General features: G+C 38.7%; 7 protein-coding genes across 13 annotated transcripts; 4 read left to right on the top strand and 3 right to left on the bottom strand.

The window, feature by feature from the left end:
* Positions 1–120: 120 nt before the first annotated feature.
* On the top strand, positions 121–4,154 carry LOC105569535 (flavin-containing monooxygenase FMO GS-OX-like 3). Of its 2 annotated transcripts, none has more exons than XM_012026071.1 (7): positions 121–626; positions 761–987; positions 2,584–2,725; positions 2,924–3,235; positions 3,325–3,475; positions 3,537–3,811; positions 3,897–4,154. In XM_012026071.1, exons 2-7 carry the CDS (start codon positions 779–781, stop codon positions 4,107–4,109), a joined length of 1,302 nt encoding a protein of 433 aa, XP_011881461.1. In that variant the 5' UTR covers positions 121–626; positions 761–778; the 3' UTR covers positions 4,110–4,154. The 2 variants fall into 2 exon arrangements, with proteins under 2 accessions (XP_011881461.1, XP_011881460.1); XM_012026070.1 differs by having other exon boundaries at positions 168–626; positions 727–987.
* Positions 4,155–4,684: 530 nt separating this feature from the next.
* Positions 4,685–6,562, bottom strand: LOC105569534 (thioredoxin domain-containing protein 5). The gene is made up of 5 exons (XM_012026069.1): positions 6,203–6,562; positions 5,994–6,140; positions 5,809–5,917; positions 5,446–5,736; positions 4,685–5,364 (listed from the first exon to the last, which is right to left on the bottom strand). The coding sequence occupies exons 1-5, from the start codon at positions 6,367–6,369 to the stop codon at positions 4,903–4,905; spliced, it is 1,176 nt and encodes a 391-aa protein (XP_011881459.1). The 5' UTR covers positions 6,370–6,562; the 3' UTR covers positions 4,685–4,902.
* Positions 6,563–6,817: 255 nt separating this feature from the next.
* On the top strand, positions 6,818–9,190 carry LOC105569533. 3 transcript variants are annotated; one of them, XM_012026067.1, is made up of 6 exons: positions 6,818–7,031; positions 7,133–7,370; positions 7,518–7,674; positions 7,754–7,858; positions 8,074–8,367; positions 8,452–9,190. In XM_012026067.1, the coding sequence occupies exons 3-6, from the start codon at positions 7,528–7,530 to the stop codon at positions 8,692–8,694; spliced, it is 789 nt and encodes a 262-aa protein (XP_011881457.1). In that variant the 5' UTR covers positions 6,818–7,031; positions 7,133–7,370; positions 7,518–7,527; the 3' UTR covers positions 8,695–9,190. The 3 variants fall into 3 exon arrangements, with proteins under 3 accessions (XP_011881457.1, XP_011881458.1, XP_011881456.1); XM_012026068.1 differs by lacking the exon at positions 7,133–7,370 and having other exon boundaries at positions 7,518–7,650; XM_012026066.1 differs by lacking the exon at positions 7,133–7,370 and having other exon boundaries at positions 6,820–7,031.
* A 138-nt stretch (positions 9,191–9,328) lies between these two features.
* LOC105569532 (leucine-rich repeat protein 1-like) lies at positions 9,329–11,250 on the bottom strand. The gene is made up of 4 exons (XM_012026065.1): positions 10,792–11,250; positions 10,161–10,718; positions 9,778–10,085; positions 9,329–9,684 (listed from the first exon to the last, which is right to left on the bottom strand). Exons 1-4 carry the CDS (start codon positions 11,041–11,043, stop codon positions 9,465–9,467), a joined length of 1,338 nt encoding a protein of 445 aa, XP_011881455.1. The 5' UTR covers positions 11,044–11,250; the 3' UTR covers positions 9,329–9,464.
* A 930-nt stretch (positions 11,251–12,180) lies between these two features.
* Positions 12,181–19,869, top strand: LOC105569527 (DNA (cytosine-5)-methyltransferase PliMCI-like). Of its 2 annotated transcripts, XR_001009515.1 has the most exons (18): positions 12,181–12,327; positions 12,388–12,573; positions 12,638–13,130; positions 13,208–13,571; positions 13,644–13,964; positions 14,028–14,183; positions 14,263–14,728; positions 14,956–15,146; positions 15,227–15,644; positions 15,815–16,138; positions 16,212–16,363; positions 16,454–16,788; positions 16,880–16,991; positions 17,135–17,284; positions 17,351–17,517; positions 17,747–17,987; positions 18,117–19,602; positions 19,697–19,869. XR_001009515.1 is itself a non-coding variant. In XM_012026053.1 (17 exons), the coding sequence occupies exons 2-17, from the start codon at positions 12,504–12,506 to the stop codon at positions 18,498–18,500; spliced, it is 4,344 nt and encodes a 1,447-aa protein (XP_011881443.1). In that variant the 5' UTR covers positions 12,181–12,327; positions 12,388–12,503; the 3' UTR covers positions 18,501–19,869. The 2 variants fall into 2 exon arrangements, 1 of the variants encoding a protein (XP_011881443.1); XM_012026053.1 differs by having other exon boundaries at positions 18,117–19,869.
* Positions 19,870–19,954: 85 nt separating this feature from the next.
* LOC105569784 (nose resistant to fluoxetine protein 6-like) lies at positions 19,955–23,883 on the bottom strand. The gene is made up of 13 exons (XM_012026514.1): positions 23,649–23,883; positions 23,329–23,573; positions 22,636–22,826; positions 22,448–22,539; positions 22,058–22,282; positions 21,768–21,981; positions 21,517–21,682; positions 21,370–21,449; positions 21,195–21,290; positions 20,994–21,123; positions 20,700–20,874; positions 20,383–20,525; positions 19,955–20,314 (listed from the first exon to the last, which is right to left on the bottom strand). Exons 1-13 carry the CDS (start codon positions 23,881–23,883, stop codon positions 20,162–20,164), a joined length of 2,145 nt encoding a protein of 714 aa, XP_011881904.1. The 3' UTR covers positions 19,955–20,161.
* A 687-nt stretch (positions 23,884–24,570) lies between these two features.
* Positions 24,571–27,712, top strand: LOC105569528. Of its 3 annotated transcripts, none has more exons than XM_012026055.1 (4): positions 24,571–24,771; positions 24,888–25,418; positions 25,491–25,754; positions 25,836–27,712. In XM_012026055.1, exons 2-4 carry the CDS (start codon positions 24,974–24,976, stop codon positions 26,030–26,032), a joined length of 906 nt encoding a protein of 301 aa, XP_011881445.1. In that variant the 5' UTR covers positions 24,571–24,771; positions 24,888–24,973; the 3' UTR covers positions 26,033–27,712. The 3 variants fall into 3 exon arrangements, with proteins under 3 accessions (XP_011881445.1, XP_011881444.1, XP_011881446.1); XM_012026056.1 differs by having other exon boundaries at positions 24,576–25,235; positions 25,308–25,418; XM_012026054.1 differs by having other exon boundaries at positions 24,571–25,418.
* Positions 27,713–27,731: the final 19 nt, after the last annotated feature.

Below are 27,731 nucleotides of genomic sequence, written 5' to 3'. Positions count from 1 at the left end.
TTAATTTCTTCGTTTAATCGGATGTTCGGCTTCTGGTTCGCCGTGAGCTCTAAAATATTATATTTATGCATACGACATTTGCATCTTCTACTTGCTGCATTAATCCGCGAACCGCGATGACCCCGAAACTTGCCGCTTAAAATTATGCTTTTGTTAAAGAGAGTTTAATCGCACACACACACACACACACACACACACACACACACACACACACACTCTCTCTCTTTCTCTCTCCCTCCCCCCTTCCCTCTTTCTCACGGATGTTGACTGTAAATCCACAGAGATTTCATCAGAAGAAGGGGATAGAGGCCGTAAACCCGGGGAAAGACATTTTTTTTTATATGCGGACGTTAGTAGTATGTAAGAGGCCGGCTAACAAGAGTGGTCTTGCTTTGACCAGTCTTAATTCAGCCTTTGACCGAACCAGATCGGGAAATCGAGTTCGTCTTCGGTTCATTTGTTCCGCTAACAATAAGTATCGTTCGTCCTCTTTGTTTCCGTACGTTTCGATATCTCGGACCGAGGACCATTTTTACTGACGGGATATTATCTTTACGGTTTGTACGGTCCACGAGCAAAAGAGTTATAGCCGTGGTGCTAGTATCGGAGAATTTCAATACTGAATTGTACGTCTGTAATACTATTATATCAAACTAAACTTGTTGCTTTAATTAATCAATTAAATTATATTATATTTATATCCGATTATCTGTTTTTTCTCAAAAGTTTTCAGAGTGGTGCTAATATACAACTGTCTTAGGCTTTTTATCGAAACATCATGCCGAGTAGTAAAACGAGAATCGCTATTGTGGGTGGTGGAGTGGCTGGTTTGGTGGTAGCCCGTCACGCGGTGGCCAAGTTGGACACTTACAGTCTCGTCCTGTTCGAGCAAACCGATCAGATCGGTGGTACATGGGTCTACACCGATGAAACGGATCTCGACAAGCACGGGCTTTTGATACACAGCAGTATGTATAAAAATCTCAGGTAAGCTTGGCGATCTTATAATAGTTGAGGAGAGAGTTGGTAAATACAAGATTTTTCATCCGCGATAAGTATAGATCATAATTGCTCTACGTTACAAGGATGTAACTCACATGAAATCAATGTTAATACACGTTTTGCTTTGACATCAATTATTTATTACAATTAAGTTTGTGAATGAATTTTCTTTCTCACTTATACAACGAGATAAACTTTGGACTTGTTTAAAATTGAGTGATTCAATCGAGAGAGAAGAACATAAAAAGTCAAGTATATGCATATAGATTATTGGAGAGGATATCGATATTATCATTACATTATCACAGAGAAACTTATATAAGTGGCGCGTGCCAAAGGGGTGACACTTTGCTCCTTTACTCGTACTCTTGTTTACCAATTGGCAATGAGTTGTATCACTACATTACTTGCGTCATTTTTTTTTTGGTCAACTATTCATAATTCCTAAACGATACAAATTAATTGCAATGTCATAATATTGCGATTGTAAGTGATATGGAAAATGCACTATAATGTTTCACAAGCAAATGTTATATGTGAGCCCTTGGAAAACTAAGAGAAAAGTTTGTATCTCCTTGTCGCTTTCTTCTCGTTTCGCTTGGTTTTATTCACAGTTGTAGATTGTTTGTGGAAATTAGAATAATGAACGACAACAATACATTTAATACCAGAATGAGCGTTTAAACTGAAAAATCGGAAATTGTGTAAAATCGAGATACGACCTTGCGAAAGAGATGAGTCGATTTGTACTGTAGACTCTACAACTTGCTATTTTATATATGTATATTTCAGTAGATAAAATTATTTGATGACAACAGTTTGTCTTTTTCTCACGTTGTTCGACTGTAGGGTAATGAGATATGTCTTCGTCTATCGCGGATAAAAATACAGCGTCTCCGTTTACACAGGGAACACCCGATCTAATGCATTAATGCGATAAACTTTGCTCGACACGCGATACACTTTGCGACATATTAATGACAAGATCGATTTCTTGAATGGTTAGTTCCGGAAAGAAGGCGAATACCCCGACGATAATGCTCAACGAATCGAACACGAAGTAACATGTGGATTGGAAGACAATGCGGAAGAATTCTGGCCAAGATATATCGGCACTTTTACACGAAATTGATTAAAGTAAACATCGATTGCATTATGAATGCAAACATCTTATTTGCATTCGCGGATAATGTAATTTTTTTTATCTACTCCATCTGTAACGAATTCTTATATAATATAATCCCATATTCTATATCACTGCCAAGTTATCTTTCCTCTATGAATCTTAGACAGCCAACTTTAACTTGAAAAATAAAAAATATCAGGCGAGCAAAGAATAAAACAGGCTTTCCAGCTATGTCTAATTTTATATCGAGTAAAGTCCAAAGAGTAGACTAAAGTTTATTTCGGGCCAAGTTGCTAACAACTAGCAACTTTGTTTATCGCTATTCTCGGGGGTTACGGGTCGTCGTATCTTTTCAACTCCGCGACGCGTAAAAATTAATAAAAATCGGGCGCGTCATCACCTCAATAGGGAATTATCTGAGAGGGAGAGAGAGTCGTTTTTTTTTTTTCTTACAGGACGAACATACCGAAGGAAATAATGGCGATACCTGACTTTCCCTTTCAAGATTCGAACGGCCCGTCTTTCGCTCGTCACAGCGTGATAAGAGAATATCTCGTGGCCTATGCGAAGCACTTTAATCTACATCCTTATATTAAAGTAAGTTTTTGAATGATAACATATAGGTGAAATGAGAGGGAAGGACATTTTCCGTAGGATCCTAGAAAGTAACTGCATAAAACTCTATAGCGGTGAATGGGTTTAGGAGTTAACATTTGATACCTAAGATAACATTCCCAATCTCGACAGAATCTCCGTGCAGATATAATAAAAATCATTGATTGTGTTTGTTTTCAGTTGAATACTTTGGTGAAGCACATAGAGCCGGAAAGTACGAGAAATGGTCAAACGTTGTGGACGGTGACGTACGAGTCACTGGAGACCAAAGCGGAGACCACGAAGACCTTCGATGCCATCGTGCTGTGCAACGGTCATTACACTGTCGGTCATGTTCCACATATTCCAGGTATCGAAAGCTTTCGCGGTAGACGCATTCACAGCCATCAGTACAGGGTGCCGGAGATCTACGCCGGCAAGAAGGTTTGCATACTCGGCGCGTCCTGGTCTGGCATCGATATCGCCTTGGAAGTCTCGCAATACGCCAACAAAGTACGCTGGCGCACAAGTTTTATCGTCTTCCTATAATAACAATGCTCTCTCGCGTAGAAATGATGATTGGTTTTTCTCGGTGATTCCAGGTATATCTGAGTCATAATCTACCGGAACAGCTCGACTCGAAGATGTCGAGCAACGTCGAGCAGAGGCCCGGTGTAGAGTCTGTCCGGGGGAACGTCTTCATCTTCCGCGACGGCTCCACGACGGAAGTGGACGATTTCATATTCTGCACCGGTAAATCAATTGAGAAATCGATTGTGAGACTTGACCTTGGCGACAAATGCTTTCTCCTCAGGTTACAAGTTCACGTATCCCTTTATGTCGGCTAAAGTCGAGATACGTACGGATGACGACCACGTGGAACCTATTTACAAACATCTGGTGCATATGGACTACGCGAACCTGTTCTTCATGGGCTTGCCAGCGTTCGTAATACCGTTTCCGATGTTTCATATACAGGCCAAGTATATCCTCGGGATTCTCGAGGACCGCGTCAAGTTACCGTCGCCGCAACAGATGCGCGAGGAATACGAAATGGAGAAGAAGTCCCTGCTGGCTCAAGGCATTCCTGTACTAAACTTACTATTAATTTCTCTGAATTGATCGCGAAAGACGACGCCGTATTATATACAACTCTTTCTTTCTTCTTCGTTAGTTGAGGCATATCAATAAGCTCAAAGACAGGCAGTGGGCGTACTACGACGAGATCGCGGCCGCTGCGAATATACCGAGCTTCGCGCCGGTGATAAAGAAGATCATGGATCACGTTTTCCACATGCGCGACCTAGACTTTACCACCTACAAAAATTATCAATACCGCATCATCGACAGTGAGAATTTCAGCACGTCTTATTGTAAACCTTGTTAAGGTCCACGCAGAGAAGACGGAAAATGAGAATAATTTTGATTGCAAAACGCAATCGTATGGGCCGAACTCGAGTGCATCTCTGTAATGTCAGTTAACAAGTTTGTAAAAAGAAAAGTTTGCAGACAGGCAGGAATGCCTGGATATTTCTATAATTATAAAATACATAATAAAAATGTGTACATTAATTCGATTCACGACAGATTGTTGATAACAATGAGAATCGAACGAAAGCGCAGGATTGATCAGACCATGTTTTTATGCGAGGCCGATTCGCATATAGCTCGTTACAATATAGTAAATGAAAATGTGCGCACAGAGAAAACTGCAATTGTCGCTCCATCTACACTATCAATACAAAAATGTATAGCATAATATACATATATCTAAATGATCACTACTAATGTCTAATGGTTCGTTATCAGAAATCTTGAGAGAAAAAATATCACTTGTGTTCCATGCACGATACAAATAGAAGCAATTTTGGATCAATCAATAGGCTCACTACAACAGTTTGAAAAGTATAGAAGCAAGCAAGAGAGAAAAATTGTATACGTGCAAATAGAAAATAAATGAGATAAGATAATAAATAAATGTATTTTGGAAGTACTAGTTTCTTCTTAACACGGGATTACATTCTGTATACAGCACATTGTTCTTTTCGATGTGTAAGGTATAAAAATGAAAAACCTCCCGCTTCTGCTTCCCTCCGACGAGGAAAAATCGACACAAATCAATTGTTTAAAATACTATTGGAAATATTACGAGACCTTAAACGCTCTAACGGCAGATAGGATTACAATTCGTCGTGCGTTTTCAAGTGATTCATCACAAAGTCATAGAGATCATCGAGATTACGCGAGCCATTGTACTCGGAGACCTTGCGACCGTTACGATACAAGTATAACGTCGGGAAACCATCCACCTCCTGTTGATTGCACAATTGTTTGCTTACGTCTAGCGTACAATCGACCTTAACAATATTGACGTTGTCGTTGCCAAAGAATTTCTTGCCCAGCTCCTCCCATGTGGGAGCCAGGCGTTTGCAATGTCCACACCAAGGTGCGAAGAACTTGACGAAGGAAAGACCTTTCTCGATACCTTGCTTAAAACTGTCGGCTGTCAGGCTCAATATAGCATGCGGAACTCCGTCAGTATTTTCGCTCTTCCGACTCGACTCGTCGGCATTTTTACCCAGCATCATCGACACATAAGCCTTGAGCTCTTGGTGAGTACGCTGGCCAGTGTATTTATCTACCTAGAAAGTTGTAATATTCAGCTTGAGCAAAGCTCTCCTCAGCAAAATAACCGATCTTGTTTCGGTAAGGGAGAGAGATACCTTCTTCCCATCTTCGATCCACAACAACGTAGGGTATCCTTTAATGTCAAATTGACCGCAGACGCTTCGATGTTGCGTGCAGTCTATCTTGGAAATACTGACTACGTCGTCGTTGCGAAGACTATTAGCTAATTCATCCCATGTTGGAGCTAATTTTTGGCAGTGTCCGCACCAGGGTGCATAAAATTTGACAAAATGATGCCCGGAAGATACGTGCTTCTCGAACGTATCTTCCGTTAATTCCAACAATCCATTGACAGCTTCCGGAGGAGACGGCGCGACGTCCTCGACCTGAAGCACCGTGTCGCTAATAATTGAATATTTGAATTGGCAAACTGCCACTTGGAATGTAATGGTACGTACCGTAGAAGAACTACCTAACTGATCAACAATGAAAGAAGTCAATGTAGGTAAATCCCGGGTACCTCGGAACTTGATACCTTTGGTTTCTCCAGCCTTGTAAAACTTGAGCCTGAGTTGGCAAGTAGCAGAGATATCACAAGGTGCAATCGACAAGAGACAAAGATATGATTGATGCAGCATCTTACGTGGGATAGCCAGTAACGTCCTGCTCGCTGCACAAAACGCTCTCGGTCGTGCAGTCCACCTTAGCAATTCTTATATCATTGTCCCCTTCGTTGGAGATCTCCGCCAGCTGCTCCCACGTGGGGCCGAGTCTCTGGCAATGACCGCACCTTAGGCACAAGATTTTCAATGTGGGATTTGCTAGTTGGATTCAGTGATACAAGTTGCTTACCATGGCGCGTAGAACATGACAAAGTGGTTCCTCTTGCCGACCTCTGCGGAAAAATTGTCGTGGGTATACAGGGGGGTATGCGCATCCTCATCGTGGCCGTGACCCGTCTGACTCAGCACGAACAGGAGGAGCAGGACGCGCCGCGTGGACACGCCGAGATGCGCCATTGTGGACGATTGCGACGGGAAGAGCGGAAGAGCGATCCTCAACGGTCTAGGTGACGGTACCCGCGCCGCATAATATCCCGCCGTCGCCTATATCGGATAAATGTTAGCGGAGCAACCACCCCGTCCCCCGAGGCTCACGCGCGAACGGATCGAATCTCCGCCCTCCTGCGATACGAGAATCAGGGACGGCAATCGCGACCACTGAAATTACCAATATCTGTGACCATGGTGTAAAGATACAAGGTGAAACATTTATCTTATAATATTGATTAAATTTCAGAAAATTCTTTACTTTTTCTTCATACATGTATTATCTATTATTTTATTCATTTTTTTACTTCAAATTAATTTATTATATTTCAATCTTATTTAAAAATTGCGGCCTTAATTCAATTGGCCAATAAATCAATATGTCTCCTATTTGGCCCAACGCGCTCATTGGTTATTAGAGATGGATGCACCTTGTTTTCCTTACACCATGGCTAAACCAGTGTTTACTAAAATGGCTTTCGTCGAGATGTTTGGTTGAGTTTGTGTATCTCTCTGACAAATGGCTTGATATAAACAGACGGCAATTACGAGAGAGTGTGAAAGAAAGTAGAAGACAAGCGCAAAATCAAGAGCGATATATAAAACTGTCAGTTTGATCGCTGCGCGAAAAAGTAAGTTGAAAGGCTCCATGCGATGAAACTATAATAACAATACGACCTCGAGAGAGAAAATGAATTGTTATAATACAATCGCGTGTAACGTTTATCTTTAGGTGGTTTAGATTAACTCTTGCTTCTAAACATATTTGAGTATCGGTAAGATTAGAGGTAGTTTTTTTTGGGGTGAGAACATAAGCAAAAGAGAGGTGGAACCACATCGGTCAGTGTCTAACAATAAGCCGATTAGCAAGATCCTCGTCGAATCTCAAGTTAAAACTAAGAATTGTACCAGCACCCTGTTTGCATTTTCAAAAACATTTGGATTAAAGAAACATACGTGTTTGCGAAAAGGTGCAAGTTATAAATGTTAATAGTTGTAATATAAAAGGTAAAGGGAAGTTATTGACAGAAATGAAGCAGCATTCGACTCACCAGTTTAACCTAAATTTGACAAAACTCTTGTATACATATGTATAGAATAATAAGAATACTCTTCAGGTTCTGAGATATGGATTTGCGTGATAACATTAGGAGAGCAACGTCACTTACTTTTAAAGACAACGATGCCAAGTTCTATCGACTAAACGGACTGAGTCAGGCTGCGAAAGATAGAAAGATGAATGAAAGACAAGTGAGGAAACCACGAAATCTTCATGTCAGTGCAGCATGTCGATGACAAAATCTGTGAGAAATGATTTATATTATTTATAAATAATTTGTTTACTTAATTTCAGATACTGGAAGACTCTGACACGGACAGTGAAGACAATGTGGACTTTATAAGGAGTAAAGTAAAACCCACCTTTGACAAAAATGAAGTCTCTGCCGCTGTTAAAGAGGTAAGCAGATATATTGTTGTTTTAATTAGGTTATTAGCGCAAAAGGAATAATTGGTATTCTAATTGGAAATAATAGCATCCAATTAGGACTTGAAGGTAAAATTTACTTTATTATCTCCAAAAATCTAAGTCAAGTTGAAGAGACAACGTTTAAGGTTTAAGCAACTATATTGTACGCGTAGAAAGGAGTTAAATAGGACATTAATGTGATATAGGTAAATGGGGGCCGTGACCTTTCAAATAAACATTGGGAAGATACACTGGCGAGAAATCTTGAGAGTATGACAAAGTCACAGAAACAAGTATCCGAGTATTATATGAAACATGATAAGAGATCGAAAGCAAACCGACCAGAGGCTAAAGACTCGAACGATAAGTGTATTAAGAAGAATATATTCCACAGAAATGCTGCAATTATGGGTCTTGTGAGAACGAAAAAAATTACATTGCACGATTTAACTAATTCCAATGAAAACACGGCAAGGAGGAGAAACAACGTGGAAACATTGGTAAGCACATTTTATACGTGCAGCACGCTGAGACACAATTGTTTAATGTAAATGTAAGAAAACACGTTTCTCATCTTACGTCAGCATGGAAGCACATTCGACGAGTGTGATGGTGATGAATGCCAAGTGGAATCGGTTCCCCATGATGAAGATTCTGAAATCTGTGTTCACCCTTTGCAAATGGGAATAGATGCAAAAAAGTGCAAAGACATAGATTTTACCGTTCCACGTATCGGTAAGAAGAAAAAAGTCACACCGACGGACCATTATCTTCACGAGAGCGACGATTCTTTCTTAGACTTTGTAAAGAAAGACGACAGTATATAATATCCAGTAGATATTATCCATTTATCATTGCAAATAATATAGATATAAAAGTTGGACGTAACAAATAATGGCATCCGAAATAACTTGTAATTGCTCACATTTAGTTTAATATGTATGGAGATTATAAAATAGGAATTGTCAGATATACAATTGCTGTAGAGAAAGAGGATGGTACAGCGTAATAAATCGTAGACATTATCCATTTATCGTGTGTAATAGCAAAATATATAGATATAAGAGTTAACATAAGTTATTTAACATCTAATTGTTCACAATTATATACGAATTAAAGATGTAACTTTTAAATATACAGGGTGTACTAAACCCATCGGATATTTTTTTATCACAGATTTTTGTGTATTAGAATTTTCGTCTTGAAATTTTCTGAAGAATCTGTAATGAAAAAAAGATATCCAATTACTCTATTCAGGGATAATAAATGTATATTTTTGTAAATCAATTCTGTAAGATAATTAAACACTGAAATTTGCCCTCATCTTTTAGAAGATAATGATTTTACAAAAGAATGTATTTAATCCATCTTTTTTGAAATAGTGCCATCATTTCGTTATAAATTTGGGCAAGTACCTGCAAATCGATATAAATGTGGAATTTATATAAAATTAGTGAGATAAAAATTATATCATTCTTATATTTGATCTCTAACAATGATGTTTTGATGTCGATGGTACATCTAACGGATATAAATTTTATTACAAACTTGTATTATTAGAATGGTAAAAGTAAATGATAGGAAAAACAGTTGGATTCTACGTAGAGTAATTGTTGGCGCATAGTAACGAGCAGAAATAAGATTCAAATTTGATATTTGTATACATGGACATTTTGATCTCGACACATAATAGAGGTAGATGCACGAATTTCCTTATACAGTGGTCAAAGCAGGCAGTTCTGCACAAGTGGCAGCATTTCGCTTCGTCCAAATATTCCACTAATGTATACGGTATTGTGCTTGCATCGTACGTTATCCTAGAAAGATAAAATGATTTTGGCTCGTATATCAGGCATCTCGAGTGTTGAACAGTGCAGGAAGAAACGTAAAAAAGAAAAAGCGATAAGAACCTAGACTTGAGGACTCTTTTAGCTGAAATTTGGAGGAGGCTTGGTACTCTCACGCCCGTTGTACTTTGATTACTATAAACGTGATTGTTAGCGTCATAGGTAAAGGGATTTTCCGTAACATTTAGAGTGTCTAGTTGCAGGTACGTGATTGTCGCCGGTAAATAGGACAAATGATTACTTGCGACGTCCAAAATTTTGAGATTTTTCAAAGCTTTGATATTATGTGGTAGATGCGTCAATGCATTTTGGCTGACCTTGAGGTGTCCCAAAGCCTTAAGATTTTTTATTTGCACTGGCAACTCGGTCAACTGTAAGAAATGATTAATATTGGGTATTGTACGAATGAGTGATCTCTTTGTGCAACGAAATATGATACCACTTACCAAATTACCACTTATATCTAAGAAATACAAATTGTGCTTAATGGCAGTTTGCTCTAACCATGCCCACTTGGATCTAGGTGACTTTCCAAGGTTATTGTTGGACAGTAGAAGCTGCTGAAGGTGGGGTAAGGTGCCGAGCTCCTTTGGCAAATAGGAGATGTTATTGTTTGACAAGTCTAGAATTCTTAAACTTTGCAGGCACAAAATTTGCCGATCAAATGACCTTCTGCTCAGTCCTTTTAAAATGAGGTGCTCCGTCGTTCGTGGGAAACCCTGTAAAATCGGATACTCGGATATTTTCCTCACGGCTACTTTCACTCTTCCTTGGGAGAAATCACTCGAGTTGAAGGACACGTTAGGCTTGAAAGCATATTGCTTTATGAAAACGTTGTGGTCTCGAGATGGCGCGTCTCTTAGACGATTCAGTATATGAAGGAGGTTTTTCAACTGAATCGTATTGCTCTGAATGATGAGATCGTGACAGGGCTGCGTCAGTCTTATCGTTATTTTGCCGTCTGCGAGAAACCTCGTGAACACTTGTTCTATATTGTCGACAATCTGGAAGGGAAAGAAGCTTATTTGTTGTATGTAAAGTTAGGAAATGTCGGATCTAATAAAACAGTTTGTCTACCCGGTACTTGATGCCTTGCTTGTTTTGCCGCGTTTGCAGGTACAGGTACGTGTCGTCGGCACTGACGTCGTGCGAGTTTTTCACCAACGCCAAGATCGACTGCGATCGTTTTTGCGAGCAGACGGACAATGTTCTATCATGAATCTCAACTTTGCAGTGAAACTTCATGATCGCTCGCGGAATCGGACTTGACCGACGCTGCCGGCAATAACGTGAAACGGCACACTTAACCTCCGAAACGTTTATATACATATACAAGTGGTCTCTCAGCGAGAAATCGACATATCGATCTTATAAGCGGAGAGTATTTCGATTCATTTCGAAGCGCTTTTATATGTTGAAACTGGTTCAATAATTCTCATTGGTTATTCTTCTTCATTTCATAACATACACTATTCAACATTATACTTATTGGCAACACTTTTAAGGAAATGTTAAAAACATGGCAGTTTACACTTTTATAAAAATTATATTATCATACATCAGTTGCGGTATAAATATGTATAATACATGATTTTTATAAACAATAAATTGATATGTACATATCAATTTCTTATAAAATTTATATTTTATAGAAAAATACAAGTTTTATAATGGATTTAACAATTGCCGCATAATATATAATTCACGATTCGGAAATCGTCAAGTATATAAAGACATATGAGGCTTGATATCTTTTCTGTGATGATTGTTAATTAATACTAGCGTCAATTTGTAGATAAATGTTACATTCGGATGAGGTCCCACGCTCACACACACACAAATAATTAGAAGTAATAGTTTTAATGATAAATTGGTCTTGTCGGTTTGAGAGCAAACAATATCCCACTAAACGTGAAATAGTAATAATTGTTAAAAAGATAAATCTGTTAATAAATAGCTTATGTTAAAGCTCGTACGAAAAAGATGGAGCTAAAAATATTGATCAGTTTGATTACATCATGATGAAAAAGTAGAATACAATTACGTAACATATCTTTTCATATCTCCCTGGTTGGGTAGCACAAAACCTTGTAAAGCAGATGAGGTAATTCAATTGTATTCTTTAAATTCTCCTCTTCGTCCTCCCTTTTCTTCGCCATTGCTTTCCGCCAAGTTTTCTTGTCAGATTTCTCTGCTTTTATACACGCGCGCTTGCAAACTTGAAGCGGTCAAGCTTGACCTAGGTTTTCGAATAAAGTACTAGAAGTGAAAATTCATATTAATATTTTGTAAAATAAAAAGGCTTGAAAAGAGAAGAATATAAGAGATAATAATGAATGACAGCTTGGAGTTTTCCCAGTGAACTAATGAATCGGAAGGTCCTTAATTGATATTAATAAACGATACAATTTTCGTAGGCGCATGCGCGCCAAGAGAAGCGGTAGCGTTAGCAACACTGATATCACCAGATGGCCAATCGGCTACGATTACATACATAACCGTGCCGCACTATGTGTTTATCAAGGAGCCCTGCATCGACGCTCAACGTAAAAGGATGTTAAAATATGTGGTATCGCTGATAGAATAGATCGAATAGATGGAATAGATCGAGAGGTAAGGACGGCAGTCTGTGGAAATGGCCGATAGATCTAACAGCGGGATGTTTTCGGTTAGGCGGGAAATATAACCGTATGGTGATATCCACCGGCCGACGTTGAACGTTGGACGTTGGACGTTGGCGGGAACCAGGGAGCGCAAGCGGACGAGTCCTCCTCTTACTCTTGGTCGCGATGACTCGCGGAAGGCGTCGTGTGCCGAAGCGTAATATCGCTACCCGGCTCGCGAGAGACGAACCTCGAGGTGAGCTCGATTTCACATTGAGAAGAATTATCCCTATGTCAATGTCTATTGTAATATTGTACAGAGAGCGAAGCAGGTTCCAGCAGAAAGAAAATACTTCGGAGCAACAGTAAGCGCAACAATACGGAATCGGACGGAGCAACCGAACAAACTCAATTAGATTCCAATATGCATTCAGATCCGTCTGTGTTGGACAAAGTTCCCGATCTTTGTGCAATGGCAACGGATACGAATGGTAGCGCTACTCTAGAGTTTGATAAGGAAAATCACGATCCGGAAGTTAATGAAGAGGAGAACCCGGAGAAGAGAATAAGAACGGAGGATAATAGAAAGGCTGAATTGATATCTCCAGATAAAAAGACATCTCTTACGACGGAGCGATGCCAGTACTGTAAACAGAAATTGAATAATGATATCAAATTGTATCAAGGCCATCCAAATGGTGCGATCGAAGAACAGGTAGCTCTAACAGATCCCAAGTTGTGCTTATTTATTGGAGACGAATCTTATATAAACGAAAGCGACGAGAGGCCGCAGAATAAATTAACTCATTTTAGGTGAGTCTTTCTCATATAAAGCAAATTTCCTATTACAAACATTAATATTAATGATATTAATACACGTTTCCTTTTAGCGTTTATGATATGAATGGACATCTGTGTCCTTTCGACACAGGACTCGTCGAGAAAAACGTACTGTTATATTTTTCGGGATACATGAAAGCTATTTACGAGGATAATTCTTCACCCGAGGGAGGTATACCGACTAAAGATATGGGTCCGATAAACGAATGGTATGTCACTGGATTCGACGGTGGAGAATTGGCATTGGTAGGTTTCAGCACTGCATTCGCCGAATATATCTTGATGGAACCGTCTGAAAGTTATGCACCATTCATGGATGCTGTGAAAGAGAAGATATATATGAGCAAATTGGTAATAGAGTTTTTGCTCGACGAAATTAATCCATCTTACGAAGACTTGTTAAACAAGCTCCAAGTAGGTTTGTCATCTCACATTTTCCTACTCGTTGTTTCGCCAAACGTTTCAATCCTATTCTTTCATCGTTAGACAGTGGCACCGCCCAACGACACGATCAATTTGACGGAAGACGCGTTGTTGCGCCATGCGCAATTCATTTGCGATCAAGTTGTCTCGTTAGATAATTGTGCTACCGCTGACGATACTCTATTCATTACGGCTCCGTGTATGCGAGCTCTCATGAGACTCTCTGGCGTGACTCTGGGTAAGAAATCGGCCATACGTGTAGGTAGACGCGAGCGGAGAGGCAAAGAGCTTGCCTGGTCAATGGCTACTACGACAAAATTGGTTAGCAATATGTTTGAAAACATTTTCGCTGGCCAACTTGCCAAGCACACTGATAAGAACAAGGTACGCATCGTAATATATTTTATTTCTAGTACATTCGTCAAGTATTTTCTTGTTATTCCTTAGCAACTCCCAAGGAGGCAGCGATGTGGTGTTTGCGATAACTGTCAGCAACCTGACTGTGGTGAATGTTACAATTGTAAAAATATGCCGAAATTCGGAGGCACCGGCAATCTTAAGCAAGCGTGCATTAGAAGAAGATGTCCAAATTTGGCAATTCAGGTATTATTTCCATTGTTAAATCCTTTTACTTGTATTTCTTCATTGAAACTACAACGATATTACGTGTTTCTTTACAAAGGAAGCAGATGATTCTGACCCAGAGAATGAAGAGCAGTATGATAATCTAACGGAGGAGCAAACTGCACAAGAAGATCGAGAAAGTAAAAATGAAGATTTTAAAGAACTTAAGAAAGATATAATATGGGAGAAAGAAGATAAGATCGTCGATGGGCAGAAAACATATTATAAATCAGTTACGGTGGGAAACGAAAAAATCGAAATAAACGACTATGTCTTGTTAGAGCCTAGAGATCCGTCCATTCCTTTAAAAATTTGCAAAGTTGTGTTCATGTGGGAGAACGAGAATGGAGAGAGACGATTTCATGCAAACCGTCTTCATAGAGGCACCGATACCATACTTGGTGAAACTTCGGATCCTACGGAATTATTCCTAAGTGGACAATGTTGCGAGGCATCATTTACGTCCATTAGATCAAAGGCAACGGTTATCCATAAAAAAGCGCCCGAGAATTGGTCGGAACTAGGTGAGAATATTAGCTTCTTCATCAGTCTAACAACCTAATGTGGCTTACGAGACAACTCGTGTTTCCTTTCCTCCACATTTCTAAACTCAAGGCTCAAGAAATATCAAGCGTATGTGGCACGTCGCGACACGTCGGTTATTTTCGCAATAATGCACGCGTCACTCCACACATCTCGTCTCTGTATATTTACATACATAATCGCATTGACGTAATTTTTTACATTACAGGTGACATGGATATAGATAATGATATAAAGGATACAGATGGTAAGACATTCTTTTATCAAATGAAATATGATCCTGAACATGCCCGATTTGCGGATCCACTACCCGATCCGGAATGTCCAAGTCACATCACACATCGATTCTGTCCTTCTTGCATCCGGTTGGCAATGTCAACGCAACACGGTATACCTAAGGTAACGAGATTGAATCTCTTAAACTTTATTAAAACATAAATCTGTATCGACACTTATATTCTCGACAATCTAATATCTAGGTCTATAATCGAATAGAAGAGAAAAGCAGTAAAGAAGTGACTTACGAGTTGATAAAATACAAAGGTGAAGAGTATAGAGTCGGTAGTGCGGTGTTCCTCTACCCACATGCTTTCGACTTTAAGTATAAACGAATATACCAAGAGCCTAAAGGTTCAAGGAACAAATTTGTAGACGAAGATATGTTTCCGGAGTTTTATAGAAAAGGAGATGACAAAATAACATTCTCAAATGCTGATACACCCGAACCTTTTTATATTGGTTACATTAACACAATATACGCTACGACAACTGATGCATTAGTGTCGCCCTCGAACATATGCATTAAAGTGAATAAAATGTACAGACCGGAGAATACTCATCGAGATTTAGCACTGATGGAACAATCGGACATTAACATGGTCTATTGGAGCAACGATAGTAAGTTGTAACGCTTCAACAAGTTATTTTATGTTATCGACAATATTAGTATTGTAATGTTTTCTAGTGTAACATTTCTTCTATAAAAAGTGTATCCATCTGGCATAAGATTTACATTTATCTAGATTTTTTTAAATAATTCAAATGCTCCGTATTTTCTTTCTGTACAGTATGCAGCGTAAATTTCTCCATGGTTGTCGGTAAATGCTACTTGGCCTACTTTAAAAATATGAGCGAGTCCATTGAAGAATGGTCTATGGGCGGTCCAAATAGATTCTATTTCACTGAAGCATATAATCCTAAAGAAAAAACATTCGATGAACCGCCTTATAATATTATTAATACAAGTAAATTCGGAAAAGGAAAGGGAAAGGGTAAATCTATAGCAAAGAAAGCGGAAAGAATTGAAAAGAAGCAGGAATTTGAGACAGCCGTAGACTATTCTACCATGTCAAGACGATTGAGAATGTTGGACATTTTTGCTGGTTGTGGAGGTACATAACATAGTATTCATTTTTCGCCTCTCCAATCCCTCATTTGCATACTTCAATCACGTTTCTTTAACAGGATTATCTGAAGGGATGCATCAAGCTGGCGTAGCCGAAAGCCTATGGGCTATTGAAAAAGAAAATGCTGCGGCAAATGCATATCGCTTGAACAATCCCAAGACTACAGTATTTTCGATGGATTCCAATCAGCTGTTACAAAGAGTGATGAATGTAAATTTCTATCACGTTAAATAACGAATTCTCTTTATAATACAATGTAATTTAATTTAAAAAAAAAAATTGTTTTCTGCCTCTTCTCAGGGCGATCGTGTCGATGACATTGGCCAAAAACTTCCCCAGAAAGGAGATATTGAACTCTTGTGTGGTGGACCACCGTGTCAGGGTTTCAGTGGCATGAATCGTTTCAATTTGCGACAATACTCACTATTTAAAAATTCTCTCATTGTTACGACTTTGGCTTACTGCGATTATTATAGACCGAAATTCTTTGTGATGGAAAACGTGCGAAATTTTGTGTTCTGTAAAAAAAGTATGGTGCTGAAATTAACTTTAAGATGTCTCATTCGTATGGGTTATCAGTGTGCATTTGGTATCGTTCAAGCTGGAAGCTATGGGATACCACAAACAAGAAGAAGGTTTCATTTCTTTCCCTTTATTTATGATGACAATGTTGCTTGATAGCGTAGTCTAGTTTCATTTTATTAACGATGATTTATCGATTTGTAGAATGATACTAATAGCCGCTGCACCTGGAGAGATACTTCCAACATATCCAAAGCCTACGCATGTGTTCAGTAAACGATGTTGTTCGTCGACTGTAATGATAGATAATAAAAAGGTAAGGTGTATATGTATGTGTGTATATATCATAACGGTATACATATAATTTGCGACAATCACAATGTAGGGACAATCGCGCATTGCAAGCAATAAAGCTCTTCTTTGTACTAATTAAGTATGTACGTTATGTTTATATTATAGTATGACACCAATTGTGTTCGGAATGAGTCTGCTCCATACAGAACAGTCACTGTAAAAGATGCTCTGTACGATTTACCGGAAATTAAAAGTGGTTCCAGAATAGAGGAAATGTCTTATGGTGGTGAACCGATAACACATTTTCAGAGAATGGTACTATTGTAGAAAGACATCTTGGTATATGTTTGGAAACGAACATTACTCATTTATTTATTCCAGATGAGGGGTAAACCGTATCGATCTATATTGACAGATCACATATGCAAAGAAATGTCTCCGCTTGTAGAAGCACGAATGAGCTACATTCCAACTAAAAGCAATTCCGATTGGCGTGATCTACCGAACATTGTGGTGCAATTGAGTGATGGCACCTTTTCCAAGAAATTGTACGTGCAGTATCTATTTGGATTTATTTTGTTTCAACTTTCTGTCACACACATACTATTATGTTTTCCTACTTGGAATTCTTAGTGACATACATATGGTCGGATCTTTTGCGTGATAAGCGATTGATCTAGCATTGAGCTGTCTAGCATCTTTATCCTTTATTATAATCAACTGACTCTGAGCCAAATCTGAGCCAAATCTGAACCAAATCTGAATTTTGTCTTTTAGAGAATATACGCACAATGATATAAAAGTTGGGAAAAGCTCAACGGATGCATTTCGCGGAGTATGTAGTTGTAGCAGTGGTCAACCATGCGATCCTACCGACAAGCAATTTAATACTTTGATTCCATGGTGTTTGCCGCATACCTCGAGTCGACATAATAATTGGAGGGGTTTATACGGGAGAATTTTATGGGATGGATTTTTCAGCACAACTGTTACTAATCCGGAACCAATGGGTAAACAGGTATGCATATCCAGTATCTAAAGTAATGAACAAAATGTGACATGAATTGATATTTCGATACTTTTTCATCAACAATCTCATCAATTCAGCATACAATTAGACGATAAGTAAAATGTAATTAATTTTCAGGGTCGTGTCTTGCATCCAGTGCAAAATCGAGTGGTCAGTGTAAGGGAGTGTGCAAGATCCCAAGGCTTTTCTGATTCATATCGGTTTTTCGGTTCAATAACTGATAAGCATCGACAAATCGGTAATGCAGTACCACCATCATTGGGAGCTGCTATTGGTCACGAAATACGCAAGTGTGTCCGTGATACGACATTAAACACAGAACCCAATCTTATTAACAGCCATAATGTTGAACCAACGACGAGTAAAAGTTTTGACAATAGTCTAAATTCAAGTTTTAACAAAAGTCTTGACAAAAATGACGAAAATGTACCTGACGCTCCAATAGCTTACAATAATGCAAATAACAATTTTAACAACAACAAGGATACGATTGATCGATGATATTTGATGAAGAAACGAAGGAAGCAAAATTATTAAGTTTTGCATTTTAAATTAGTATCCAGTATTAAGTAAGTCCATATTATTCCAATATCTCCTTCAATATACAATATCGATTCATACTTTAGATACTTTTGATATACTTGAAATCACCTGGAACAGATTGTCGTATTTTGGAATTGTTAGACGATTGAGCTATACCTGTATATAATTTTCAAAGTTTTTAAAATGGTAAAATTTTAATATTCTTCACTTTTATGTATTTCACATTTCCTTTCTCATTCAACGCATATGCAAGTGTATTCCCGAATAAAAAGAATCTACAGACGTTTATCGTTTATAGTTTACACGTGAAAATGTTGAACTGCGAATGCAGATTTGCAAACGGTTTGCTAAAACTGGAGTTATTGAAATTTGCAATTTTATTAATATTGCACACGAATTCTTATTAATATTACATACGAATTCAGTGAGGACTTTATTCGTGTGAAAACTGCTATATCTGGATAGACATTATTATCAATGAATATCGTACAAGTCATGTATGCCAATTCCATATAGCGAGTTCTTTATTTGCAAAAACTCTTATTTGCAAAAAATCTTTTTACAATTCATTTTTATTACATGTTTCCAGTTTATATTCGTAATGAATATGTAGGTTTATATGTGCACATTTTCGTATCCGAGTATGTATTTATTTGGATAATTTAGTACCGTAACGTTACATTTTAGCTTTTCAATTAGTATCCTGTGTTTAGTTTATATCTTTTTAATCCTTTGAGTATGGAGCAGCGTGATGCTGAGTATTTTACATGAACCGGAACTCGATCAACAATAACTGGAGTGCTCTTCTATGTCAAGTTTACCAAGTATTCGGTGGAGGACTTGTGTTGAAATATTTGCATTTTTCACCAGCTTGTTATTTATTTATACAAATTTATTTATAAAAATTGTTTCAAAGATAAAATTAAAAAAAAGCTCAGCACGTGTACACGCTCGTACGACCACAGGCAACGTTTCGCGTGTATACACGCACGCACACGCACACACACACACACACACACGCGCGCGCGCGTACTCAAAATCTGAAAAGATTAATATCTATGTAAGTCTAGTTAATTAATTTATAAAGATGAAAGGAAACTTTTTTTGTACTGTATAACTGATATGTGAAATTTTATTACATATTTACATAATAGTTGGTTCAAGTTTGGAGCCCCAAAAATGTGCATCAATCTACAATGATGGAAAAGAAAGCTTTGTCAAGATTCAAGGATGTTTGAAAGAATCTTGTGATTGTGCTAAATGATATGCTAGAAAATATGCTCGTATGTATGATATTAAAAAGAACACAATAAATTGTTGACCTGTATCTTGAATGGTTCTCCAGTTGTTTTCCTGGAAAACAAATTGTCTCGAAAAATTACTAAGGAACATGCTAGCGATCATATAATTTTTTTTCTTAGCAACGAAATGAAAAGTGAAATTTTGTCAACTCAAAGTTGACGTGATCGTAGCTAGTACGTTATATCTCCAGGATTTTTTGACGATTATTGAGAATTTAAACCAAGTGTAAAATGTTGTTTCTTGCTTTACGTAAAGAAAAAGTAGATTGATATTACTTGACGTCATATTTGATTTTATTAACAATTACATTTGCAATATTACAATTTCTCACTGTTACGCCACTTATACTTTCTTCTACTGCGAGCTTGCATGGTTCTTCGCACTAGCAAGATATACGGTGATTCTACTATCAAGGACAATATGTAAGAACACAAATAAATAATTATACAGTATCCCACAAAGAAGATGGTCTGCAAACAAAAAGTTGCGATAATAACAAATTAATTGTTTGAGAATTTTAGGATGTCCGTTTACTTACCAAGGGTATAAACTCAAAATGAACAGATGTTTCACTCAGCAGACGAAACGACTGTATAACAACAGGATTTATAAGATAAGCGCAATAGGACAGTCTGCTGAAAGGAGCCCAGCCTTTAAACGATAAGAACTGACAAACGATGCCTGTAGAGGATTTGATAATTAGTATAGATATGATACATTTAGATAAATTACTTTTATGTTACTATTCACATTATTGCAAAAGTGTATCTTGGCACGTAAATTAAAAGTAAAATTACATACATGTGTATAATAGATCTGATAAAGATTGACTAAAATATTGTTAAATGAACTAACCACCGTGCTGAGTAAGGCACGCTATTACGATCCATGCTATACCTACAGCCCAAACGCCTTTGTGCAATGCGATATAAATAGCAGACGGTAGAATGGGTATTTGTCGTTGGTGCATGCTAAATAACACGATAATGTTGCAAGCACTACCAAGGCACCAACATAAAATGATAGTCCTCTAAAATTTACATTAAATTAATCAATACGCTTTTTGAAGCATAATTATTTCTAAAGCTATATAGTCATAGATAAAATGTTTACATGTATCAATTATATGTATAGAAATGAAACGTTTACCCTTTTCAAAAGCAACTTTCCATTGAGTTGTGTTAAAATATAACCGGTAATCATTCCGACAATATATGGAGTTATCCTGACCCATGGTGGGAGGTATAAAACATCTACAAGCCTGTACTGTTCATCTAGCCTGTAACGACAAGGATGGCTTTTAATCATTTCCTTAATGACCTTAATCAACAAGACCTTTGAATAACTTACGTCGGGACGTATTCGTAAATGTACGAAAGATAACCGGTAAGAACAATCGAGCCTATCAAGAGTGCAGCCAATATAGCTACTGCTATGTAAAAGTATCTGAAATTTCGAATTAATTTCAGTCAAATGGCTATGTTGTACTACGTACTATATATACAACCCTCCTTAGTTAACTTACATTGTCGACAAAATTAACAGCGCAACAGCGATGCTGAAGAATTGCATATCAGCAGATAAATACCAACTCCAACTCATGCACTTGAAAAGAAAGAAGGATTTGTCAAATGTAATTTCGTGCTAAATTAAATATATCGTATTATCGTACCATTGTTTTTAAACCGAACAGATTATTTATGTACAGAAGATTCCTCCACCAGTACTTTGGACAGGTCTCGTGTGGCCTCTCGTGTACGTAAAATTGCGAGGTTTCGTTGAACCAAGCCGAGCTTAATTGCGATATCGCTAGTACCATCATATAAGCTGGAGTCAGCCTAAAAATCAAGTGTTGGACATGTACAAAAGAAGAAACCTTTTATCGCTATCGCTTTTTTGCTGTCAGGCTAACAAAAAACATACCGGATAAATCTTCTTGTCACAAGGACGAAGAATTCATTCAACTTTGCTTTGTAAGTGAGTGGTTGTATTCGACCTTTGTCCATTTTATCTTTTATATAAAAATAGGCGACTAAAAGTCCGCTTAAAAAGAAATAGGTATCAACTCCTATGGGTGTGGTGGTTACTACTTGATTGATGAAACCGGCGGTGAATTTCAGAGTCCATATTTTGTTGTCTATGTACGGAAGAACAATATCTGTGTTATGTGTAGTGAATAACAAGAGTTGCAACATCACTTGCAAATTACTTGCCGATGTAGTCTATCATGTATAATATGGTATGACCCATGATTAGCCAACACATATTTAGAAATTTTAAGCCGTGAATAATAGGCAGGGTGTCGGCGTGCACTTTCGTGTTAAATATGACTTTTGTATTCGCGTAAGCGGAGAAGCATATTAATACTTTGCCAATTTTACTTTCCTCTGAAGACGAAGCTACTTCCATTTCCATTTCCTCAACTGTACCGTTTCCATCTAAATTGCAATTCAGAACGGTATTAATACAACATAAATATATGGAAATCTCACAATGCTCCGCGGTAATACATATATGAATTACCGAATTCGATTACATCTCACATGCATGGCTATAAAGAAATTTTATTATTCATTTTTACTTCAATATAACGATATACTCACTAGTGTCAATTTTATTCTCCTCATTTGAACTGACAAATCGATCGTATATTGTTCCGATTATTACCATTAAAACGGAAAGCACTAAAATAACGCTGTAAATATAAATCGTATGGGAAATATCTTTTCGATGTTGCACTGCAGATTTAACTATTTCTATTATTAATTGTTTTACCATTTTTTTGACGTACCAAATGACAAGTGCAGCACCATTGAACCATTTATAATCGTTTTTGAGAGTTTTAACTTGGATCAGCTCCAAGTCCGCGGAGTAAAGACCATTAATTAAAAGAACTCTGTCGTGGAATATTCTTTTCAGAATGAAACTTATGTCATGTACAGAGCACGATGCTGGTAAACAAAGTCCGAGTGTAATTATATCCTAGAATAGAATAATAGCTTCACATGTTCGGTAAATAATTAACAACAATTATAGCTTTCGATGTATGCTGAAAAGATGATCGTTTTAGCGTTACAGTTTCACACACATGGGTGACATTTACTTTTAATTCTGAAAATTCTGAAAAGTGTTTTCACGACGACTCTTGGTGATGACAAAGTTTCGTTACTTGACCTTTTTTATAGCCGCCACATCCTTCAACGTCATTTTTATGTTTAATATTTATTATTATGTCCGATGGCATACGTGGCGAGTTGAATTTATATTGCGCATTGAGAAATTACTTTGCCAAATTTTTCGTTTGTTTTACTTTGCGTTTCCAATAATTATCAATACTCTCATTACGATAAGGTAAAATTAGTTGACAAAATTGTAAATTTGACACGGCGCGTACGTTAACTTTGAGGCTCTTATCAATGTTAGTACATTCTTCACTTTTTAAACCTACGCATTTTGACATTAAACTTATTACATTAAAACTTACTTCGTTAGGGAAATTTACGTGGTACTGTAGAGTACTGTTGTGTTTTAAGTAGGCAGCATAGTAATTTACTTTGAAAGGCGGAATCTCCTTTTGTGGATCACGATACAGCGTGTTGTTTAATAGGCGCGATTTTGAAATCTGCAGAGGGACAGTACTCATCGTATCGATGCACTGACTACGACTGCCCAGCCAATAATTATTTCCATAAAAGAAACCTGATTGAAAATCCCCGCTAGAATCCAACACTTGAAGACAAACGTTATTTACAAAGAATTATTATAATAAATTGACGATTCACTATCATATTAAATATTACATACTTTTCAAACTCCAGAGTACTCGTTGATCGACAGCATTTCGGAAATTGAGTAATTCCTCTTGACACAACGTCGAGTTGAGAAGACTCGAAGCTACCGAAGCAATAGCATAAGCGGGCGGCGCATGGCTAATGGTCTTGCTGTTGTTATTCGGTCTAGGAATTTGTGCGGAGACACAAATTAACGTGGTAAAGTTTATGCAAGCACACAATGTAAACACAAGTTGCCGTCGCGACATAATGTGACTTTAACTACATAACGAATTATTTTGTTATCGGGTCAATTCGGATTCTTCTCTTCTCGGAGATTCAAGGGCAAAGGGCACTTTTCTCGTACAAGAATGATGAGAGAGATTCGACGAATCAAAGAGGACTGATATATATAGGCGGAAGTTAACGTAGTTTTGTAGCGAAAACCTTGTCGCCGATTTATTCATCTTTGTGTCGATGTCGCAACCACGTCATTATTTTACATTCGGCGTTCAATCATGTTTTGTTAAACATTCGCAGCAAGTTGAGAAAAGTAGCAAAATAAAAATGTGCTCAGTCAATATATTGCACAGTAATGACAATTGTGTTACAAAATCTATTGTTTTACTATTGTTTTAGATTTACAATTGGAGAAAAACACGGCTATCAAATAATGATTTATCCGGTGTGTTTTGCTCAACAACACTCGCTAACCGAAGAAACATATATATGGTATGTCATATATATAATTTATACGCTGTAGATACGCAAATATCTGAGTTTGAAAAATTATGTTACGTCATTTCTTGCAAATGTCAACACGTCGCACCGCGTATAATAGTCCAATTAATTTGTTGATCTCTCCCTTGCCCAATACAACTATTTTATTCATTTTTCGCGCATTACGGCCAACTTGGATGACATCGCAGAAAATTGAATGCCCACTTGAAATTTTGTCAAGGAAATGTTGAAGGTGTTTTATTCCTTTTTGTCGAATCTTGCGAAGGAATGATGACGCATATTAATAAAAATTGTCCCTCGAGAGGTAATGTGTGTGGAGTCGGTGACGCCAGCTGACGCCTGCTGACGCCGCAGAGTGCGGCCGTGCGAGATCCGTAGGAATCGCGTGGATCGTGGATCGTGGATCGTGGGCAAAAGTAGGGGAACGGAGACTCGCTGCCTCAACGTCTCTTTTCGGGACGCTTCCGGAAACGTCGGGATTGGAGCATTGGAGGGGAGGTGCAACAACAAGCTCTGAAAGTGGGATTTTTAGGTTATAGAGGCCAGCGTTCGCCAAATGTAAACAGCGACGGGCCGCGGGCGTGGGCAGTTGGCGCGCAGTCCTGGTAACGAGTCCATATGTATTGGAATAGGACGGCGACCGGCACCATACGGGAGGAGATGCCTCTGAGCTCGATAAGTCGCGGCGGCGCGAGTGCCTCCTCGGCGACGGCGACGGCGACGGCGACGGCGGAGAGCGTCAATCCCGGCACGAGCACGTCGACCTGCTGCACCCCGCCGCCGTCCTATCACAACATCAATTTACCCCTTGGCCATCCCTCCACGTTGACCAACGAGCGTGGCGCGCCACCCTCGTACGAGGAAGCGATAGATCCTAACGGTACGTTGTGTCGCGACACCTTACCCGTGCAGATCGTACGCATATCTCTCCCTCGGTTTCTCTTCATTCCAGCACCACCGCCGTCCTATGACTCTCTCTTTGGCCGGATGAGGGAGGCCCGCAAAATATCCAAAGGCATATTTGACTTTTTAAAGAATATCGTTGTCCTGCTCCTGGGCACAAGTAAGTCGACAATGTTGGTCGAATCTGTGTTAAAAGTCCATTTAACAAATGTATGAAATTGACATTTTCCAGTCGGGTGCACCATCATTCTTGGAGTGACGATAGTGGTACCAGTTTGCATGATGGTGATCGGTGGACTGTACCTTTACGACTGTCCACAGGGTGAATACATTCCCGTGTACTTGTTGGTAGGCGGTGGATTTGGTGTATTTAAGCAACTGTTAACTTTGTCAGCCAGAGTGCGGCAACGCCAAGAGGAAAGAGACGAAGAGAGAATCAGGCAATCGCCTACGCAAACTCTCATCAATTGTTTCATGCTGGGATGGTTCATAATCGGTAGTGATATATATATATCTATCGCTTTTCGTTTTTGTCGATTCATTTACCAGTTTCATTTGCGATTCTCTTCTGTTACAGGTTCCATGTGGGTGTACAAGGAGTACGAGCCAAACTATGACCCAGCACTGGGAAAGTATTGCAATAAGACGTTGTATTTATTCGCCTTCTGGCTAATCACGTCGGTCTACATATGCATGGGTATTATAACTGCCGGGCTGTGCAGTATCTCCGTAGCTAGCATCGCATTTCAGAGACCACCGTCGGACCTGATGTGAGATGGCGTCGTTTAGCCGCTTTGTGTCTCCGAAATGACGCGCATCTAACATCTACTTGGTCAGGACGCCGTGGATAATGGCACTCTCTGATTTGTCTCGCGGGGACACTCGTCGATGTGACACCGATCGATAAATATCGAGACAACGACGACGAAACCGAAAGCTCCAACTTGTATATAAATGCCGCACAAAAGGAAGAGCATTGTGGGAGCGAAGCGACACACAAAGTGGCACATTGCCCGCCGAAACGAGTGCACAAATTTCGTCCACGTTTACGTACCTGAGATGCTTAAACGACTATTTCGAAGAAAATCGTTAAACGCACACTAGACGAACGAACGCGGTAGTTATTCGACAATTTGTTGCGAGATTCGCGGCGCCGCGAGAAATTGAAATCAAGGGCTGTGTGTACGTCGCGTTATTCGCAAAGTTTTTTTAAACCTTGTGCCAAGTGGACGCGGAGCCGCAGACCAAAGTGCTAGCACATCAGCGCTGATGACGCTTTTGTACGACGGTCTAACATAATTCTACGATATGGATGTTAGTCGTCGCATCGTCCTCTCGATAACACTACATTTTTATCTGTGTTAAGCACTCTGTCAACTTTATGGACTCGACTCGATAGCACGCTTATACTCGTGACTCGTAACTTTATTCTCAAAAGACTGCGATCTCTTACGCGACAATTGTATCTATTATATTTATTCGCCCTCTCCTCCGTCCTTTTACGTCTCTATAGATCTCTTGTGTCTCTTGACACGATTCGTTTTCTTGCAAGAAACAAGTCGCGCGAAGCAATCGATTAGAAAGACGCCTAAATGTATGCGTTTCCCTTTGAAACATGTCTTTTAGAAAGCTACAAATGAGCAGTATTCGCTAGTATTGCTGGAGCTTGTTATTTTTTAAAAAAAATCAACACGCTCCGTATGTCTCTAATGTCACGTCACGACGAATCTGTGATTCGATTAACGATTCTATTATCAGATATATTACGAATATCGCTGTAAATAACTTTATACTACTGTTCCTTCCACTTTCCTATAACTTTGTCAGCTTTTCCCCGACTGATGTTTACGTCTTCCTCTCTCAGTCCTTACTCAGTTTGGTAAATTATTCTCTCGGCATAAAACTCGAGTGTTGAGGCGTAAGCTTAGGCGTAGACGTCAATCTGTAAACTTGGGCGCAGGCACACGTCAGGAGAATATAATTGTGCCTGTGTCACAGCGCCTCATCAACTTGTGCTTGCGCTCGCATAATGATTAACAATAACCGAGCTTGCGCTTTCAATTTCGCATTTAACACGTTGAACATATATGTATATAATTCCACCGCGTTATATACAAACCTGCATGTATATGTATACATTAACAGTAACATTAATGTCGCAGCATTTGACACTGCACCAACTGGAGATAGAGTGTAAATAATGTATGAGACTTGAGTATATATACAGTATATTGAGTACATATATATATCAGTATGTGTGTGTGTGTGTGTGTGTGCGTGCGTGTGTGCGTGTATATAGCGCTATCAACCGTGCGCGCAAAGACGGTATCTTGCATTTATTATATTATTACAATGTAAACACGAGAATAATTTCTGACGATGTAATAGCATTCCTACGTTTTGCATGGCGTACACACATTCGTTGTTACAATTTCCTAAATAAAGCGCTTAAAAGCACGCTTTCTTTTATTCA

This window comes from Vollenhovia emeryi, unplaced genomic scaffold (assembly GCF_000949405.1).
Source record: "Vollenhovia emeryi isolate VEMERY1.0 unplaced genomic scaffold, V.emery_V1.0 DF939123.1, whole genome shotgun sequence".
Classification (NCBI taxonomy): Eukaryota; Metazoa; Arthropoda; class Insecta; order Hymenoptera; family Formicidae; genus Vollenhovia; species Vollenhovia emeryi.
This window is presented reverse-complemented; position numbering and strand designations above follow the sequence as displayed.